We start from the raw sequence: 21808 nt of genomic DNA, 5'->3' as shown, positions 1-21808 counted from the left end.
TTTAGGGAATCTGCAAAGAACAGATCACTTTATAAAACTGTCCCCAGTCAACCTACTTTTTAAAAAAATATATATCATTTCCCGGATTAAATAGAGATCATAACATCAAGAACAAATTTTACTCTCCAAGATAGGAAAGACAACAACAATATGATCTACTTGAAACAGTTATGAAGAATTAAAGTCAAGCGGCTTTCAGAAACTACGAAACTGCTACATACATACGTAGAAAACAGAATGAGTTGCGTCTTGTTACTATTTCAGGCTATTAACAAAAATGAACACGTGTGTATGTATATACATGTGCATATAAATGCGCGTGTGCTACATACATACAGCACATGCAGATATCTATATGTATATACATAATGCAAATAATATACGGTACACCCAATTTTACATAAAGAGCTGTATGTATACATATATGATGCATATACGTATATGTACACCCAGACCTTTTCTTCGTCAAAACTTACCACCGTGAATCCCCTTCTCAGAAGGGGCTGTTTCACTTACGGCTAGTGGAACTCAACAGCGACTGTTTGCTCAGGGGCTAAGGGATTAACCCTGAAAGTGACACCCTCTCATTTTCACACAGACTTTCTAAAACCATAATAAGCATATATATCAGCAGCAGTGGCTATAACACTTACTGAATTTTAGGCCCAGTTACCAGCATAGTGTAACACTCAAGAGAGGCTAGCTGCCATCAGGACTTCTTTATTCACGTAGTAAGAAGACATGCGCTAGGCATTATTGTGGGCGCTGGGAATACAGCAGTGAACACAATGGTCACAGAGCCTGCCTTGTGGTGCTTGTATTCTGGAAGGAGGAGGCAGACAATCATCAAGATAAGTAAGTAAATACAGAGCGTGTTAGATAGGCATTGAATGGTAAAACTGAGTGAGAGTTTCACCGGGGGAAGATTCCAGACAGAGGCTAGCATGTGCGGGGGTCTGCTGAGCAGCAGGGGTGGGGAGCAGAGTGCTCGGCAATGGGGGATCCAGTAGGATCTCCCTGGTCACCCCCAGCATCCTGGCCTTCAAGCTGCACGCGCTGCGGAGGGACATCCGCCAACCTACTCTGAGCGTGACGCATGTGTTCTGCCGAGCTGACAAGTGGCAGAGCGACTGGCAGGAGGCTCTTGCCCAGCCTGGCTGAGAGAGGACAGTGGGAGACCGAGGGCAGCAACAAAGGTGGCCAGGACAGGAGGGATTAACACGCCCTGGATCTCAAGAATGAAACCAGGAGGTCTGGCCTGAGAGCAAGGAAGGGCAGGGATGCCACATCCTAAGAGGGCGTGTGGTGGGACGGCCCAGGCAGCAGGAGGGTGCCAAGGATGCAGTCGGGTGATCTGACACCAGTAGGATTTACCACGTGAGTGCGTGGCTGCCGCCGTCACAATGCGGACGGGCTGGTGGGCGACAGACGTGATGACTTCTACATCAGATCTGCCCTAATGGAGGCCATCCCCGGGCATGCTAGAAAGTAGAAGGCAAATATAATACTGTCTAAAAACACACTCGTAGAGGGGCGCCTGGGTGGCTTAGTCGGTTAATTGTCCGACTCTTAGCTCGGCTCAGGTCGTGATCTCAGGGTCGTGTGTTCGAGCCCCGCATCAGGCTCCGCACTTAAAAAACAAAACAAAACAATACAAAAACCACACTCATATATAGATTATACATATCTGAGCACACACAGAAAAATATCGAAAGGGTAACAAATCCATTATTTATGTCTGGCAACATGACAGGTAACTTGTTTCCTTTTTGTTTCTCTTCTAATCTGCCTACCGGCAAGCTGCTGGGACTTCATTTTCTCTGGTGTTATAAATAAAAATTAACACATGAAAATGGTAATGTATTGTCTGTATGTACCTTTATGTTTGCTCTCTCCCCCTTTATCCTGAGTCTCGGTTAAAAAGTTTCTTAACAATGTTTATGTTAACTTAAAAACCTAAATTGCTGTGATTCCTGAATTTAGGGAGCTCCACAGGGTCAATCTAGTTTCCCTACAATTCCTGGGACCTAGACTAGCATTTGGGTCTTGAGATGCAACCTGGTAAAAATGAGGAAATAAGAGGAGCCCACCTCTCAGCTACCGTGGGAATGAGAAGTGAGGCCGAGCAGGGGACTGAGTCCATCACCCAGCTCCCAGAGTGATGCTCCTTCCTCTCCAAGTCATGCCCTGGGAGAAGGAGGTGAGGCAGGGGCCCGCAGAAGCCCAGGAGGTCAGGGTCATAGGGGAAGATAATGGGACAGGGAAGGGCCCCAGGGAAGGAAAGGAAACAGGATCCCAGGCCAGATGGCTGGCGGGTCAGAATCAAAGAGGAGAGAAAACAGAAAGGAAGAAAATAAGGTTGGGCGCTCCTGGTCAGCAGTCCTCAGGGGAAAAGTGTGGCTGAGGTTGGGGTCGAGGGGATTTCCCAGAGCGAGGGTGACAGGGCCGTACCTGGGAGGTCACAGGACAGCACACAGCTGGGACAGTGCCAGGTGCATTTTCTACAAACTACGGTGGAACAGCATGATGGGACAGCTCGCGGGGCCGGCAGACCCATCCGGGGGCAAGTGTGCACGTCTCCCATATGGTGGGATGTGACATATAAACCTTATCACTGAACACTGACCGGATCCGTTTTCAGTCTGTCTGTCCTACGAACGCCAACACATGCCACCACATTCGCTGGCGCCGGAGATGCCAGGCACTTCTAGACTGGCTTTATACCAAAGACCCTCCAATCTCCAAGTCATTCCCTGTGAGACCTGAGGCAAGTCAACCGCTTCTTGGGAGTCTCCGTGACCTTTGCTGAGAAAGGGGAGGGAGCCATCGCGTATTTTAGGGACTGACCGGGTTAGAGGACAGAGTGCATGCAAAACCCAGTTCCTGTTACTCAACAGGTTTGGGATCTGCCACTGGAACAGGGTGATGATGACTGTGGACAACGTGGATGGAAAGGTACAGAAGGAAAGAGACGGAGTCGGCACGTCCAGGACGCAGCACGAGTGCAAACTAAGAAGAAGGGGGGGTCCCTGTGCTCTCGTCTTGCTTTACTGCTGGTGAGGAATACGACAGCTGACCGGCCAATTAAATAAGGAGCCGCGTTGCCCCCAAAGGCTGCAGAGAGACCCGCCAGAAGATAACCTTCACGCTTGGCTGTGCTCACTGCTGCATCATCTTCAGTAACTCTCAATCAACAACTAAACGTAAAGATGCCCTGACATCCCACGACAGACTAGCCTTGTGGTCCTTAGCGTGAGGCCAATTCTGAATAAAGGCAAGAGCCCTAAGAAAAGGCTCCTCCAGAGCTTGAAAGATGACCTCTACTGCACAGGAAAGTGGGGAGACCAGCTCCCTATGAAATGCTCTGCATCCAGGGCTTTGAAGAACTTAAACGCATCCATCAAAGACCTAAAAACAATGGGGACAATGTTGACAGTAACTGTGTCACAAACTGCCTTGGGGATCAGAAGAGGAGAGAGAGAAGCACCTTGATCCAATCCGTTTAATGTGAACAACAGCAGTAATAGAATTAAAATGGGGTAAAATGAAAGAGAAATGTTAGTGCACAGTCCAGCCCGTGGGGTGAGACACAAACCAAAATAAATCGAGTCCTCCTCTGACAGCAGCGGCTACCCATCAGCACAAGGACTGTTTTGGGAAATGAGATCCCTCTCGCAGAGGAGAGGTGTTGCTGTAGACTCTTTCTTACGGTGGCAGAGACCCTCCTGATAACACAGGCCCTCAACGCCAGAGCGTTTCTTGAAGGATAAAATACAAAACAAGTCTTTTCCAAAGTGGTCTCTGAACGTAAAACCCACTCTGAACGTAAAACCCACCTAGAGACCCACGTCCGTGCTCGCAGAGCGTCATCCCGGAAAAGCCACGCGGGGAACCTGCACCTCCTCCTTCCCGTGGAGGAGCACGGCCCCAGAAAACCCTTCTCGACAGAGAGGTCATGGCAGGTCTGAAGTCGGGTCTGCTGGCACCACTTCCCTTCTTCTGCTCCTCCTTCCCTTTGGGCACGCCATGGACTTTCCAAGAACCTACCCGATGGCTGTGGTCTCTGTAAGTCCTTGCCACAGATTATGCCGGACTGTTCTACCCCAGGCCCCAAGTGCCTCCACCACTCAGCTCTTGCCACTCCACTCCATATCCCAACTATCCTGTGGCTCCTTTTCTTCTTCCCATCTTTTCTCCACCAATGGGCCAACACATCCTGCAATACTTCATTCATTCTTAAACCATCCCCACCCCCAACCCCAAAAGACCTGCGCTACTCCTTTTAGGCAAGTATCTTATCCAAGAGAAGCCACAGTAGAAAACACCTGCTGGGATAGACATGTGACTGGACTTTGCTCTGAAATTAAATATATCCCAGCAAGGTTGTCAAAGCTCCCAAATTCGTGAATTCGATCTTCTCATTCAATTCCATATATAATTCAGGGATTCACAGAGAGACCCAAAAACCTCGTACAAGAAATTCCGCAACAGAAGCTAGCCCTCTGGCTAGAAAACATAAGGAACCCTAAATTCAATGGAAGCCAGGGCTTCTAGAAAGAGCCCATCCCTTCCCACCGCCCTAGCACGAGACGTGCTCAAACGTCAGGTCAAGGCGCAGCCATCGTCCATCCGGGCGACTGCAATGGCGGCCAGACCGGCTCCCCCATCCGCTCTTGCTCACCCGTGTCTATACTGTGGCCAGAGCGGTCTTCTACAGTACAGACCCGCTCCTATCGCTCTCCTCTGACGACCCATCACCACCCTTGGAACACTATTCCAGCCCTTTATCCGTGGCCCTCACAGCCCTGGCGCGTGCCCGCCGCCCACACCCTGCTGACCTCCCGTGTCACCGCCTCGTCAAACTCGGTGGGCCACACATGCCCTTGGCTTTTCCCCAGGGGAGCCTCGGAGCCTCTGCACTTGCCGTGTCCCCTGTGTGGACAGCTCCCGCCCGACACATGTGCAAGGTGCCCCCTCATCTGGACTCATGGTGCCTGCTCAACGGTCACCTCTCAAAGGACTTTTCTAGGCACTGTATCAAACACCACCCCTTCCCCACGATCCCCAACACTGCTCCAGTTCTCTCCATTTCCCCGAACAACAGCTGGCATTATCCATTCATTCGCTGACTGCCTGCTTCACCGTGGCCGGAATGCAAGCTCCGTGAGAAGTCACTGCAGCACCCCGGGGTCGGGAACGGTGCCCGGCACCTGGTAGGTTGCTCAGTAAAGAGAAGGCGAAGGAACAAATGAATTTTAAATGAGCACTTTCTATCTGGCAGCCTCTGTACCAGGCGGTGGGGCAGAAAGATGAATGACACACAGGATTGAGTCTTTTCCCTGGAGGAACTTACACCCTAGCACTGAGGGAGACCATCCACCATAAGTCAAAAGCACCGGGACATGAGCTTGGAGTGTTCCCGGGAAACGAGCCGAGCAGTTAAGAGAGGAGGTGGGGACAGACCAGGGCCAGACTACCAAGGAGCCTGAATCCACGCTAAGGAACGGGGCGTCGCTCAGAGCCCCCAGCATCCATCGCTACGCGGGAATGGAAAGACGTAAAGAACCTGAAGTCAGAAGGACAAAACGTAGTGGCTCTCGGTGTGGAAGGAAAGGAGACGTTGTAGGTTTCTAGGAAAAGCCACTGCCCGCACACGAGGGGGACAAAGCTGGTGACTCAGCTGGGGACAAGTTGAGTTTGTGGCACCTGTGACCGCAGGTCTAAGTCACAGTGCTAGAGGACCCCTGATGGACTTGGAAATTCTACAACCCTGTTCCCTGACCTTCTTCTCTGTCGGGGGCTCACGATGTCCTGACAGAGCTCAGCCACACGTGTCAGGCCCCGTGGGGGCTACACCTCAGCCACGCATGAGGAGCCCTCACCAAGCCTGTAAGGTTAGCGTACTCCTTATCATGCTTTCCGAAAACAAGGGATGCCTGTTTTGCAGTGAAGTCTGACACAAAGGCAGAGACTCCCCAGGGATTTTTCCTAGTCCGTGGCTTGAAAGTCCAATTCTAAATGGGGAGACAACATTATTTACTATTTTAAAAATCAGAAAGTTCCCAAGGACAGGCTTTGTTGCTGCTTTCCACCTTGCAATGTCATGGAAATCCCATGTGAATGCATGTGTATATGTGTATATACATACAAACATGAGGGGGACATGTTAAGAAGGAAAGGAGGAAAAAAAAATGTAAGTAAAAACCCCAAACTTATGTTTAACAGTAAAGGACAACTGTACACAACAGAAGGACAGACTGTGTCTCAAGGTCAAATTCAGCAGCAAGGTTTCCCAGTGCCTCACACATCTGGCTGAAGGCCCTGTTACTGGGGCATGTTGCCCAAATTTTAGTGATCTCATTTCTCAATTAATAAATCATCCTCCACAGTTTCAGCCTCTGATTCTTCCCTAAGAAGTCGGAGATACAGAAGCAGGAAGGAATAGGCTGATTCCTTTAAGGGCTCGGAGACTTAAAGTCAAACGCCCCTTGGGAATTACTGGCCAAACAGGCTCAACTCCTAGGAGTGAGTGAGCTGCGCTCCTGAGTGGCAAACCTCTGGGGGAGGCTGGGGAGAGAGGACAAGACGCAGGAGAGACGTTCACAGGATGCGTGAGACGTTAGCTCTGTTCAGGAGAACATTCCACAACCAGAAGGACCCACTTCCCTAACAGGCTGAGTCAATCCAACTACTGCACTGTGAGAGCCAAACAACTGGAAACAAGGGGTCTCTCTGAGTCTACAAAGCGTTCTAATCTTCCTGATGAGGGCCAGGGGTTAGTTCATTTACACCCGCTGCTTGGTTGTCAATCTCCATCTCTCCTCCGACCCCTTACGCATCTGCTGTGCCACATCCACCGAAGAGAGCCTCCCCAGGAAGGAGACAAGGAGCCAGGGACATGCCCCAGGAGGAGGACGGGGCTGGATTATCAAGACAACAGTGGGCTTCCCCGTTCCGAGTCCCTACCCTGCCAACAGGGAAACCCGAGAGAGAAGACCTCAAAGACTCTTTAGCTGGATGTATACTGGACAAAAATTGCTCTTGTGTCTTAATACTTTTTAAATATAACTGGTCCATTCAATAATCTTTGTAACAAATAAAACATAGTTGTATAGAATAATAGAAACCATCTAGACTAGGAGGCCCTTATTTTATCTGTGAGAAAAACAAAGCTCTTCAGACTTAAAGAGACTGGCCCACACCACCGGCATGCTGGGGCACGGCAGGGGCTGGACCCAGGCAGCCCTGCACCCCCGCACTGGCTTAATTCTGCCTGAGGTATGGATTAAGGGATTCACTGCTCACTGCGGCTGCGTCATTTCAACACACACATGACTACAGCACTGGTAATAAGTACCAGTAAAACATGAAATCATGAAGCTTAAAGAGAAACTGGTTTGACGAGAAGTCCCAGCTGAGAGAAAGATAAATAGCAACATGCTTGAAAGAAATAAGCCCTATTGTGAGGACACTTCTTAGAACAAGAACACATTATTTAAAAATCACAGTTCTAAAAAAATAAAATAAAGTCACAGTTCTGTGACACATCTGAACTTGCACATGGTATGACTGATATATAATGTTTTATTCTAGGGCAGTAAATTATTTGCTTGCATGCACAAATTTTTATGGAAAAAAACAAAAACAAAACCAGAAAACAAACTCGTAATACACAAAACAAGAAAAATCAGGAAAAACCCAGGAAACCTACTTTGAATCGACCCTCCCTTTGTAAAGCAAACCATACTGCCATTTTTTTCTAACGGGCTTTTGGTTGGGGGGGGGGGACGTTTAAAAGTCAAAAGCAGATCTGAAGTTTGGCGGCTGAAAGGATGTAATCAGTAAATTCTGATCATCTCATATTTCAAGTCTATCCTACCTAGTTAGCCTGTTAAAACTAAGCAAGCAAACAACCTGAAAGTCTTCTACCAAATCAACACGGCCCAGACCACCGTTTCCATTTCAAACCTGGCTTTCCCGGGGAACTGCCAAGCCAACCCCAAAAGAAACACCGTCCACTTAAACAGCTTCCTTTATAAAAGGCTAACACAGTCCTTCCCGGCACAGAGTCACCGCGCTCATTTCCACTTGCGGGTATCAAATTCGCAAGGTGAAAACACATTCCAGGAAAAAACTCATCACTCGGGGGATAAAGTTCGGCGCAGACTCTCAGGCTGCGTCTTGTTTTCTTGATTTAAGAGGATTTCCTTAACGTTCGACCATACTGTGGGTCGTGCAATGCAGCCCACTGGACAGAAACCGTCCCCAGCTCCCATACACGGAAGCCCTAAAGATGGTCCACTAACAGGAAAACCAGACACCGAGGAGGACGGCAACGTGGGCGCTTAGTCTGCACCAGGCAACCCAAGCATACAGCTGGCCGGAGGACGGGGTTTAGAGCTTGGGACACCAGAGCCACTTTGGATCCACTGGCAACTAAAAGGAGGTGCCTGTTTAAAATCCTGAGAAACCTGAATGCAATCACCATGTTTCTGTAAGTGCCCCACAATCTAGAAGGTGGAAGGCCGTGTGGGTTCATCCACATTCCATCCACCCAAACAAAGTCCTTTCCCGAAGGTGTCATTCTCCCAACAGCCCAAGGCACTCTGGAACCGCTGTTCTGCATTCTGTGTGAAACATCTCTAGACACGGCCTGCTAAGGGTCCCACTCTCAGACTCTGCGTGGGAAAAGCCACCCGGCCGTCAGGCCGACTGTGGACAATTTATTTGGTGGGTTTAACGACCCCGAGTTTGGGTAGTTTATCTGTGATTCAATAGCCTGTGCTCTCTGAGGGTTTTCTTCCCTGTGAAAACAGAAGAACATCATCTCTACAAGCCCATTCATCACTCTGTATGAATCTTGTACAAAACAGGCAATAAACACAGCATTTTCTTACAGCTACCAAAGCTCTCGCTGGTTCAAGAGGGCACGGGGTATAAAATGATGAAGTAAAACTAAAAAAAGGAGCTGGTATGTTTCCATTCCTACTGCTTGATAAAGTTCACTCCAAACAATGACTATTAGACGTGGGCAAGGCAGACCCCCCGCACCCCAGTCCCGGAGTCTGGGAGCATTTGCTTTACTTACTTGTATTTTAAGAGCAGCCACTGAATTAACCAGAGTCCTACGAGGATCATGCCGTTAATTTCACAGATAGAAAACGCCCACTGCACCCGGTTAAAATGGTCAAAGAACGTGTCCGGCAGTGGGGGCTGCACCTCCTTGGGAGGCACTCGCTCGTGGACGACCGAGATCATCACTGTGGTGAGGACGAAGCAGGACAGAGCATACAGGAAGGCCAGGCACGTCTTGCCCCACTCCATGGGGTACTGGGAGCGCTCAGGCTCCGGCATGGGGATCTTGATCATCTCCTTCCTGTAGCCGTTGGGCACCCCGTTGGGCTTGGCCTGCAGGCCAAAGCCGCCCGCGGGGCCGGGGCCGGCCGCACCTGTGCCCAGGTGCCCGTTGGCGTGGCCGTTCTTGTGCGCCTCCATGTGCTGTTCCACCTTCAGGGTCTCGATCATGTCCAGGAGCCGCTGCCCGCTGTCGGCCGACACGCGGCACAGGGGCGGCCGCGCAAAGTCCTCCCGGGTCAGGCCGATCAGGTCCCGGCCCGTGAAGTGCTCCAGGGGCTCACAGTACTCGGGCATGGCGTGCTCCAGCAGCCAGTCTGCCACCTTCTTGGGGGACCAGTACACCACCTCCTTCATGGTCCCGGCGGGCGGGGGTCAGCGGTCCCGCGGCGGCGCACCCATGCTGCCCGGCCTCATGCCGGGGACGTGCGTGGCCAGACGCGCGGGGCCGCTCCCGCTCCCGCAGCCCGCACACCGCTCTCCGGGGCTCTGGGCGCCGGCGCGCGCTCACCTCATGGCGCCCCGGCCGTCTTCCTTCTGCGGAGGCAAGAGACACAGTCAGCAGGGGGCTCCACGCCAGTCCCCGCGGGGCGCACGGCCCCTGCGCGCGTCAGCAGGACGCAGACCCCTAGACCCGGCCCCGGAGGGGGAGGGTGTGGCACCGCAGGGCTCCCCGGCTCATCCTCCCCAAAGCAGCAGCCAAGGACACCCTGGACGGATGGGATCACATCCTCTCCAAAGGCGCATTGCCTAAGAAGTAACACCACAGGGCTCTGGATACGGCTCGGTATGGGTCAGGGGTTCCCTCTGTACTTACCTGCTTCCTGACATAACCTGAAATCAGGCAGCAAATGTGCCTCACCTACCATTCTATCCGGTGGAGAAAGGTTTTCCAATGTACCTAACACACAGCAACTTAACAGATATCCCAGATAATCACAGAAATGTCGAGCTTCAGAACCATCTGGTCCAACAATTTGATAGCCTTACATGCAAAAATACCAACAAATCCCTTTTTTTCCCCATGCGGGGCATTTTCCACGTTTCTCCTACCTGTTTTTCTTTAATAAGCATGGATTACTTTTGTAACAACACTTATAATTTAAAACAACAAGAAAAGTAAAGACCCACTTCTATAACAAGTTATCATGGTTAGTGAAATATGTCGTCAGCAGCAGACAGACCATAATTGGACTCAAGATCTCCCATGGGTAAGCCCCTGGGTGAGCTTCAGCTTACTGATCTGTGAAAGGAAGCTTCCCCCTCGCAGGGTTGCTGTCAGGACTTTCAAAACCATATCTAAGTCTAGCACTAAGAAGGGTCTGTTGATCCCATATCCTTTGTTCTTTCTTAATTTTTCTATGCTATCCAATAGCTACTGTCTACTCCATCTCACTATGAAAACACCCTAAGAGTGGGCTAACTTTTTCTTCCTTAAAAGATGAATGTTGTGGGACGCCTGGGTGGCTCAGTCATTAAGCGTCTGCCTTCGGCTCAGGTCATGATCCTGGGGTCCTGGGATAGAACTCTGTGTGGGGCTCCCTGCTCAGCAGAAAAGCCTGCTTCTCCCTCTCCCACTCGCCCTGCTTGCATCCTTCTCTAGCTGTCTCTCTGTCAAATAAATAAATAAAAATCTTTAAAAAAAAAAAAAAAGATGAGTGTTAACTACAAAAACACCTGCACAGATACGTAGGCTTAATGGCTAGAAATTAGTGATGGCAGTGTTTCCCAAGTATGCTTTGTAGAATAACCATCTGATAAAATGCTCTGTGCTTTAAAAAAAAAAAAAAATCCAGGGGCACCTGGGTGGCTCAGATGGTTAAGCGTCTGCCTTCGGCTCATGTCATGATCCCGGGGTCCTGGGATCGAGCCCCACATCGGGCTCCCTGCTCGGCGGGAAGTCTGCTTCTCCCTCCCCCTCTGCCTCTCCCCCTGCTCATGCTCTCTATCTCTGTGTCTCAAATGAATAAATAAAATCTTAAAAAAAAAAAAAATCCAAATTAAGTCTCAGGAACTGCGTACTAGAGCCTCTTCCAGAGACAACAGCAGGTATTAGCATGTTAGAAGCTCTAAAAAATCCTCCAGTAGGAAACTGGTTAGCAGGATTTCTCAAATGGACTTCACTGAGTCTGCTGTCCCCCCAGCCACCTCCCCAGTGACTCCTGTCAACTCCCGATGGAGCGCACTGGGCGGTAGTGGCACAAATAAGACTCAGACTCGGTTCTACCGAACCCCAAATCGGACTATGGAATGAAGATGGACAGACGTCCACGCCCAATCTCCCCATCCAAATAACAACCAGTGAAATGGCAGTAAAGCTCAAGATATTCCAGACCTTGCAAAAAGGTTGGGTGTTCTCTCTTCCGTACATCCACACTGTTGTCGCACCGCCTTCTGTAACATGTCTGTCTGCAAACCCCCCCCCCCCGGCCAAGGAGACCAGGAGCGACTGGGGAAGGGCTACGGTCTTGAGCATCCGCAGAACTCACAATGCAAGGGCTCACTCTACATCTGCTCATATCTCAAGAAATGTCCCTTACATTTATCAACATGTAGACAGTGGAATAGAAAATTAAATCTACTCGAAATGCCACTGATACGGAAAACTGCTTCAGAACAACTGGGATGGTCAAGGAACATGATAAGGTGGGCATTCTTCAGAAATGGGAAACCGGAGTGGACCTCTGGCCATTTGAGAAGCACTCTAGAGGGGCTTCGGCCGTCGCTAGGACTGCCTGGTGACAAGAAGACACGAGCCAAATGGAAGTCCTGCCAGACGGTCCTGCGGGACAGGGATCGCTTGGCGACACAGCCTGGGCCTCGCCCCGAACACTCCTCAGCGGAGTTACAGGATCAGCCAAGGGAGCCCTGCCCATCTCGAAGCGGCTAGGAGAGCTCGAAAGAGGAACTCCTGGAGGAATGTTCAGGCCCAAGGGAATGAACGGGCTTCTCATGTGGGTTCCTCGCTTCCCCCTGGCCCACGTGGGAAGTCTGCCAGGAGGGGAAACCCCGCAGAACCACAGAGACCAGACCGATGCCAACGTGTTATTTCACTCCTCTCCGCTGAGCAAACTGTCAGATCATCTCCTCTTAAGACTTAGTCATCTTTACAACAGAAAAACAGCAAATGGTCGGAGACAATATGGGGCCAACAGACTCACGGATGAAGGAACGCTAACCATACAGAACTAGCCCATCAGGCAGGAACTCCGAAGACACAGCGAGAAAAACCAGTGGCTTCCGCTGTAACTCGGCCAACACAACTGTGCGCCCCCTAAGATAGGCCCGGTGCTTCCCCCCACGTTGGCATTCTCCATCTACTCTCCAGCAAGCCCCACATCTTCCCTTGGTGCTTCAGATCATTCCCAGTCCTGTCCCCTCCCTGCGTCCCCACACCACCGGTGTCTGTGACCATGTACTTTAATGGGCTTGTGTGCCCAGTGCCACGACACATGCCAGCCGTGTGAGGCGGGGAGCCTGCAGCCGGGACCCAACTCAGCCACCTCCCTTCTTGACAGAGTCCTCGAACCCCGCCGAGCCTCAGTTTCCTCTGGAAAATAGGATCAACAACTGCCTTACCCACCTCCCCGCGGGCTGCTCCTGCCGGGAGGCTCCAATCAGGGAAAAGGAATGAAAGCTATTAATTACTCTAAGAAATTGGTCTTGTTCTTCTGGTAACGGCCTGCTTTCTTCCTGACACCCAACTGGGCCCACGGTGACGTTTCATAAATAGGGACTGAAGCTGCCCCTCCCAAATGGCATTTTTAAAAGCCCAATCATTCCGACACACAAGTTCAAACAGCCTTCCAGATTTCACGAGAAAACAAACCTTTGTTTTTCAAGCAAGCTTTGAAGCTTGAAAATAAAGGCACAGATGCTATTTTCGTGCAGACGATGCCAAAATCGTGTAAAAGGGGAAAAGGTCATTTATCTGGAAGTAAGTGCCTGGCAGCTACTCGGTACCTCAAAGGCCACTGCTCGAAGGCAGGACTTACTCAGAGACCCCAGGGCCCAGCCGTGGGAGGAGAGGTGAGAGACTCACTTCCTCCTGGCCTCACACACTCACTTCAGAATAGAATAGAAGATACCGCAGCATTTCTGAGAAGTGCTTCTACATCTAGACCCAGAAGACTGTACGTTAGACTGAGCTCAGAAAACTACTACCACCAGCCCCGTCCAGAAAAGCCATCCTGAATCCACTACTGGGAGAATGTTCAGAAATAACGCATAGCTCAAGTCCCAGACTTGGTACTCAGGACTCAGAAGTCATAAGAGAATAAAGCCTTGATATTCCCCATTACCAGAATGTGAGCAATGGAAGAGGAGCTGGAGGGCTCATTCATCCACAAGTCTCAGACACAAGTAGAGTGAAGTCCAGTGAGATTGTGAAGTGTCTAAACTCTCCGACATAGCAGAGTTAGTCCCAGAGCTAGACAAACCCACCATGCTTTCCAGGGCCGCCCACTGCATATATTCAACGACCTCACAGACGTCAACAAACGTGAAGGACAGTCTAAGAGTCTCTAGAAAAAAAAAGTTATGCAGTCCTATAGCATTAAGGGCAGGAACAACAACACATATTCATTATAGATTCCAAACCCAGCAGGGATTTCTAATGAGACCCCAACTGAGTGAAAAATAAATCTGCTAAAACAATTTGGCTCCAATTCTTAGAACAGATATTTTAAGCCTTAGTATTGTAAAAGCCATCAGATAATATGCCACAACACACTATAAACTATTTATAGCTATTTATCAAAGCCAGTTCTCTAGAACCAGAAAAAGTAAGTTAAAGCAATTATCCTGGTAATGAAAGCATTAACCAAATAACTAAATCATGTATGAATATGTGTTTATCGCTACATAAAAAGAATCTACTATATTACCTTATTGTCTGGCGTTGTCTAGAAATAAGACATTGTTGTATTAACACAAAGCTACCATATCAATTGAACAAGGAACACAAGTTTTCAAGAATTAAAATGCCAGAAAATGCACAGTGAAGCTCTGAAGCAAGTGCTCAGAAAATCTGAGTTCTAATAATTGCTCCGTATTTTACTCCAATCCCAGTGCCTCGGTTTCCTATAATGGAACAATTTATTCCGTCTGCTTGCTGCATTAGTTTAGGGAATTTATGGACAACTGACAGTGCTTTGGGTAACATAAAGCAAGACATAAAAATGTAAGAAATTATTATACTGAACGTTATTTATCCTTTGAAGATTCAAGAACTTTTAAAATAAGTGCCATGAAATTAAGAATTGAATTTTTACAATTTTTTTAAGGTACGGTGGACCCAAGATTGAATGAACTTAGCTGCCATGTCAATGAAGAAACTAGAGCAAAGTTCCAGATGTTTCTACATGCTGACAGTGGCAAATGAGAGTAGAAAGTAGTGCGTGCACAATTCGTCTTTTAGAGGCATACTGAGTGAGCTAAACGTTCTGCTTTTTGCATCAAATCTCTAAAACACAAAAGCAGAAGTAACATGGGCTTTATATGTGAATTCTGCTCTACTAGCTCAAATAATCAACTTAGTGCAAGATCAGAATTGGGTGAATGTGGAGGAGCTCAGACCTCTAACATGAAACTACCTGTGGGTGTCCTGTTAACTAGCAACACGAATCAGAAATCGATATTATTGTCTTGAAACACACGAACTGCCTTTCTGCAAACACTGCAAGTCCAGATAAAGGTCTTTACATCCCCAGACCTTTCCATAAAAGGCAGCAGTAACCTAACGGACCTTCTAGGGCAGTGCAGCCTGCTGATACTCAGGAGACAGGTGTCCAATTGTCCTCTAACTCAATTTAGAGAACTCTGGAATGCTTTCCTTCCATCTAATTAACTATAGATTTTCTTTTTTTTTTTTTCTTTGCTACTTAACACGCAGAGTTTTAACCTAAGTAGGCAGAATTCATCAAACTGTATTTATTTGAAGAAAAAGAATGGCTAGAAAAGCAACTGCACAGTTTCAGCCGAAGGACCTGCATATTAACTTCAATCTACTGTGGAAGAATTTTAGATCGTTTTTGTGTCTTAACCTTTAAATGGTCCTTTAATTTTAAATTGCTATTACATGCAGGGTTCAAAAATTCGAGTCAAACTCTGACTGGCAAACAAAATCGTCCCTTAGGAAGTGGCTCCCTGAACAAGGTCTACGCTGCCTGATTTTGCAAAGGTGGGAGAAAGACAGGGCTAGGGGTCTGCTCAGGCTGTCCCTCAGCTGGTGCCATCTTCCCGCCTCCTCCACACCGTGTCTATTTCACCAAGTGTGATACTAGATCTCACAGTGTCTGGAATGTACTCTTTCTCAGCAGCTGCCCTATAACTTAACCAACTGACAGCCTCCCTTTTCGTGGCCCCTCCCAAAATGACCCATTCCAGTGTGATAGCCCCCAGTGTTCCAGACGGAAAGAGAGGAGTCTTGCCTGACAAAAGTGGTATATAGAACATAATGACAAGAAACGGGCCATGTCAACTGTATGCTATGTATCATGGTTCTGGTCATTCTTGGATGGTCAGAACTGTGTTGTCATCCATTTCAAGGAGAGTCCTACCACCAGCAGGACCAGCTAATTCCTTTTCCCATACCCTGAGCTTTCATTTGAGTCATTCCGGGACAGAATATAAACCGTTAGTAGCCAGAAAATTCAAAGAATCATTTATTACGGCAAAAATTAGAAACCACCTAAAAGTTACACAGGGAGAATTAAGTACGACATCATACAACAGAATACTAAGCCTCCACTAAGACTGGACTAGATTTCTTTGTTTTTAAATTAATTAATTACTTTTTTAATAAGATTTTATTTATTTATTTGACAGAGAGAGAGACAGCGAGAGAGGGAACACAAGCAGGGGCAGAAGGAGAGGGAGAAGCAGGCTCCCCGCTGAGTAGGGAGCCTGATGCGGGGCTCGATCCCAGGACATGACCCGAACCCAAGGCAGACGCTTAACAACTGAGCCACCCAGGCGTCCCTGGACTAGATTTCTATAGCTGTAGTGATACATATTTATACTTTTGTCTCTAAACAGGTTACAAAAGACAAGGATACCATTTCTGTAAACATACATGTATCAAAACTATTCATAGGAAAGAAGGCTGAAGGCACATATCAACTGTTGCCTTTGGGTGATGAAATCGTAAACTAATTGCTTAATTTTTTTCAGTATTCTAATTTCTCTAATAAACACATATTGCTTGTGTTTATTCGAGCATAATCTGTGTTTTTAAACATGGAGGCTGCACCATAAGATTAACACAGACGCTTCCGACGTTAGCTTTCTTTCAAAGAAGTGGGCTTGCAGATTTCTCCAAGTAATTAGAACCTCTGCCTCCTGTGTATAACTAGCTCCCCAAGGCCTTCAGATTTCCAAAATATAATGGTCCCAGGAGATGAGCCAAACTACCTACAAAGATAAAGCTGAAATCAGAACCCAAGTGCATCAAGAAATCCCGGTCTCAGATACTTCCCATCGTTCCAGAAAGAAAACAACAACAAACCATCAGAATTACAACTATTCTATCATCTAGGTTGCCAATGCCCGTCTATCCGGGTATCTACGGCCAAATGTAAAAGACCGTTTGGAAACTCTGCCCTCTTGTCATTACAAGGAAACCTGGCCGACCTGTAATGACAACCGTAATCACTACGGCTTTCCCCTGGCGTTTCACTCTTAGAACCCAATTACCAAAACTCTGAAGATGATCTATTTCTAGTCAACTGATTAATAACTACCTACGTCTGAAACCAGCAGGGCTATTTTAATACTCATCTGGTTCATCTGTGGTCCCTGAACACAGACTCAATGTAGCAGCACTCCAGAATGTTGGGATATAATCAGTGTTTGCAAGTTCCACCAGCCCGTGTGCGCAGTGGGGAATCTCACCTGCCCCAAGAGGCCTGGGAGAGGCTCCCCATTTGCTTCTCCTTTAGTTTCTGCCTCCAGTATTTCTTTACTTTACGGCCTTTCCCCGCAAACGTGGACCTGAGCTATACTCGTGCTCCCGTGGGTAGTTTTCCTCAGAAACATTTATCGTATACCTCCCCAGCTGTGCTTTCTGCCCAGAACGCCTTTCACGGCCCCTACTTTTGTCCTTGTACGACCACCACCTTCAGGAGGCCCAGCTTCATTTGCTTCTGAATCTTTGAGCCTAACACACACTACACACTTAGTAGATGTTTGCTGAACACATGAATAAAAAATAACGCAAAGAGGGGCGTCCAGGTGGCTCAGTCGGTTAAGCATCTGCCTTTGGCTCAGGTCATGATCCCGGGGTTCTGGGATCGAGCCCCGCATCGGGCTCCCTGCTCGGTGGGGAACCTGTCTCTCCCTCTCCCTCTGCCCCTCCCCCTGCTTGTGCACGCTCACAGGCATTCTAAGTAAATAAATAATTTAAATAAAGAATGCAAAGAGAGGGACCAAGTGATGTGTACCTCTGTACATCAAGCACATAAAAACCTATACAAATATAACTGCTGGAATTTTAATATCAAAATGAGTTTCAAAATACAGAAAGGGGACTTCCCATGCACCAAAAAAGGAGAAATCTCAAAGCCAGAGTGGGAAAGATACAAGCTAATACACTGAGCCCAGAGGGATACCAGTGTTGGGCCCCAGCGGCCAGGGGTTGGGGTTTTAAGAGGCAAGGGCAGAGGACATGGCCTGAGGCCAGATCCAGACAGGCAACTAGAACTAAGACCCTTGAATTAAGCCAGAATCCCTTTAGGACTGGAAAAGTTGGGCCTGTGAAATCAGTACACAATAAGGCAAACTGCAAACTCACAGGACTTGGGTGGTGTGGGTCCCAAGCCAAGAAATTAATGCAAATACAAAAGACAAGTAATCACAAAACAGCCTCTTAGAGACCTTTCAACAAGCAAGAGTTCACAGCATTCCCATGGAAAAAGTAATCTCAGCTAAGGATGAACAAGAATTGAAAATTATGAATCACATGAGGAAATAATCCACCACGAGGGAGAACTTTGGCAGGTGCGACAAACAGGAAGTTTGCCAGACCATGAACTTGAGAAAATAAAGTAAGTCAGGAGAGGCTGTGATGAGAGTATACAAAAGAGGTAAAGGAAACTGAAACCTTAATGAAGGAACAAGACATAGTAGAAAAAAAGACAGGTGTGTTTAAAGAAGTGTGGGAAAAGCCCAGGCCTGTGACCGGCTGATGCCCCAGGAGGAATGGGGAGAGAAAAAGGGTTAAGTGGGGCTCATGAGAGGATAAGAAATGGGCAAATGTGTAAGGTGTACACATTTAAAGGCAACAGACAGGTTTTTTCAAACCCCCAAGCTCAAGTCAGCTAGCAGCCACACCGTCTTGTTTGGAGGAGGGAGGGGGACAGAAAAGTACATGCAGCCAATCAAAAGATGAAGCAGATTCAAAAAAGATGTCTAAGTGAACATATGTGTTAGTTTCCACTGCCTCTTCAAGCTCTCCTGAAATGAGCACGCAGGGATCTCTAAAAAAGAGAAAACTGAAGAGACCAGAGGAGAAAGCTGGGCAGCAGGTGGACTGCGGGTAACTGTCGGCAGACCCAGGAAGCAGAACCTCAGACCGTAACAAGGAAGGGTGGGAAGCAATGTGATTTATGTAACAGAAGCCTTAAAGACGAGGAGCTGGTGGCACAGGCACCTTGCAAGATGGGGGTGAAGGTGGGGCTAAAAATAGAAGGACTGGTTGGAAACACCATTTAGGAAGTTCCCTCCAGCTCCTCACTACGCACAGCTGAAAAGCACCACCCACCCGCCCTGGCTGAGAAGCCTGGACCTGTCTTCTGTGGAGGCGGGGGATGAACAGTCACCAGGGTAGGGGGCACCAGACAGGTGAAAGCTGGGGCATCGTGGGTGCTTGGCTCTGGATTTCAGCTCAGGTCACGATCTTGGGGTCCTGGGATCGAGCCCCACGTTGGGCTCCATGCTCAGCACGGGGTCTGCTGGGGATTCTCTCTCTCTCTCTCCCTCCCACTCCTCTCTAAAATAAATAATCTTTTTTTTTTTTTTTTAAAGAGAGAAAAAGCAGGGGCATCGTACTAAACAGGGACTAAGTAAAACAGATGCAAACAGATGTTAATAAGTCAGCCCTGCCCCAACCCTTTACCTCATTAGACCCCACAATGCTGGCTGCCAGGATGAAAACTTCCAGGCAGGTGAAGAGATCAATGTTTTCTGAACCCCAGACATTTTACGAGAAAAGAACATGGATCGTCTTGCATTGAAATCCATACAAACAAGATTCATGAAAAGCACTTCCGGACAGCAACTTTAGTGCTTCCTTTAAAATATGAATGGACAAATAAAAATGAACAGGCGTTTGAAGAAACTCTCTAATAAATATGAAAGCCGGAGATTAAAACAAAACAGAACATGGAAGACACAGACGAAGTAGGGAAGTACAATGTTAAGAAAAACTAATATTCACATCCTCTAACGGGTGCTATGAACAAAATGACACACACACAAAAAGGCATTCAGAGAATTTTAAAAAGAAAGCTCTTTGTGAATTCATGGTAAATATGAAAAATGCACTGTATATTAAGTTGGAATAAAATCTCTCAGTAAAAAAAGACAGAGATGGAAAACTGAAAGAAAAGGTAAAAACATTAAACACGTTATCTAGGAAGTTCCATATGTGAGTAGTAGGAGCTCGTGAGGGCACAAGAGAAAACAGATTTCTCAGAACTTAAGGGGATATGAGCGGCCAGGTGGAAAGCGTTCGTCAAATGTCCAAAAAGCATGGCTGAAAATATAAGATATGTATGTTCCTGCTGTTATTATTCTGTGTTAATGAATTACTTTAGGGGCGCCTGGGTGGCTTAGTCGGTTAAGCGTCTGACTCTTGATCTCGGCTCAAGTCTTAATCTCAGGGTCATGAGTTCAAGCCCTGCGTTGGGCTCTGCGCTGGGTGTGGAGCCTACTTTAAAAAAAAAAAAAATCATTTTAAAGGAAAAAGGGAAGCAAGATCTTGAAGGATGCTCTGCCCCACTGCTTGTCGCCATCCTGGTCGTGTTTCCCTCCATCTTTCCCCACCTGCACCTGCTTCCTGTCTCCATCCTCAACCTCCTCCCTACTGGCATTTCCATCCTCAGCCAGAAAAGCCACTGCAGACTTCAAGCCCAAAGACCGCATTTCTTCGTGTGAAGGACAGAAGGATACGCAACCCCAAGACAGGCTGACTTGGTAGAAGGTTTATTTTCAGGTGAAGGCAACTGAGAGGAAGCAGAGACCAGAAACGCTCTCTGCCCTTCCCCCAGCTGCCCAAAATCGGACACAAAGTTGTAAAAGTCGCCCCCACCCCTCCACCAGGAACAGCAGAAGTGAATCCCAGGAGACAACTTCAGACTCAGCCCAGAGGAATCTACATAACAAAACTTGGATTCCTTTTCCTGTGTAATTTGCCTTCTCACATTTGCTGCCCTACATAAGCTCCAAGTCTTTTAGCCTTTGTCATGCCTCTACTAAGAAAATTTATTGTTCTTTTATTAAGATGCTGTATTCACCCAGGTTCTTCTCATTCCTTCGAGTTACTCCTCCCTAAATGCTCCCCTGTGTACATCCCATACACCTTCAGAAACTCCTTTGCTTTTCTCTAATTAATCTGCATTTTGTCAGTCTAATTTATGGGGCCCCAGCCCGAGAACCTGAGATGGTTAGAAGAAAAAGGGATTATTTCCCTCCGTACGATATCTAAGAGTGGAATTTTTATTACATTTTTAGTCACACTGCTTGTAATCGGCAATGGTGCCTCTTTAATACTATATAAACGCCCAAAATAAAAGTACCATGAGATTTAGACACATTTCATAGGCAGTAACCATTTCCCAAGATTTTCTAAGTTCAGATTTCAAATATATTGTCCCCTTGTCTCAAACACCATGAAAATGTCCTGGAAGGTTTAATATTTCAGTTTCTAAACTGCTTCTCTCCCAGAATGCTTCTGCTGCCCAGAAGTGCTTACAAATTCTTACTTAGATGTGTGCTGATAATTTGACTCAGAAGTATGGCCATTTTTAATAATCTATGGGCTTTGGGAGACCCACTGGGGCCCAAATCACCATGCATAACAATAAGATGCAACTAATTTAAGGTATACCTTTACTGTTTAAATTGGGGACTGCTTAGTTGACAGCAGGCTGAAAGGACAGAACACAGTTTCCTGATTAATCTAAAATAAAAAATCTTACCTGCAAGGAAGTTGGGTTTTTTTTTTTTTTACAGTCCCCTGAGGATTAGAAATACCACGGAACTCAAAACCCTTCCACCTCAGTGAGAAAAAGTCTACACAATCTCTTCTAAACTTACACTTACAGAAATAAATGTAACGCACTGAGGTAAAAGGAAAGCTAATTTAGGGAACATGACCCTGGGGCATAACACCATGTTCCAAAATTAGCAACAACTCACAGACCCAGATAGGAGAAATCAAGTTCAAGTCTATTTC

General features: G+C 47.5%; 1 protein-coding gene across 18 annotated transcripts in view; it reads right to left on the bottom strand.

Annotated features, from left to right (window-relative positions):
* SGMS1 (sphingomyelin synthase 1) overlaps positions 1–21808 on the bottom strand; it is a 271961-nt gene that overhangs the window by 28811 nt on the left and 221342 nt on the right. For all 18 annotated transcript variants that reach the window (XM_032430253.1, XM_032430252.1, XM_032430257.1 and 15 more), the window contains one exon: positions 9089–9891. In XM_032430253.1, the coding sequence (XP_032286144.1) occupies positions 9089–9711 (623 nt within the window). In that variant the 5' untranslated portion in view covers positions 9712–9891. The remainder of the gene's footprint in view (positions 1–9088; positions 9892–21808) is intronic.

Source organism: Phoca vitulina, unplaced genomic scaffold, assembly GCF_004348235.1.
Source record: "Phoca vitulina isolate PV1807 unplaced genomic scaffold, GSC_HSeal_1.0 scaffold43, whole genome shotgun sequence".
Taxonomy (NCBI): Eukaryota; Metazoa; Chordata; class Mammalia; order Carnivora; family Phocidae; genus Phoca; species Phoca vitulina.
The sequence above is the reverse complement of the archived record's forward strand: the minus strand, read 5'-3'. Positions and strand labels throughout refer to the sequence as shown.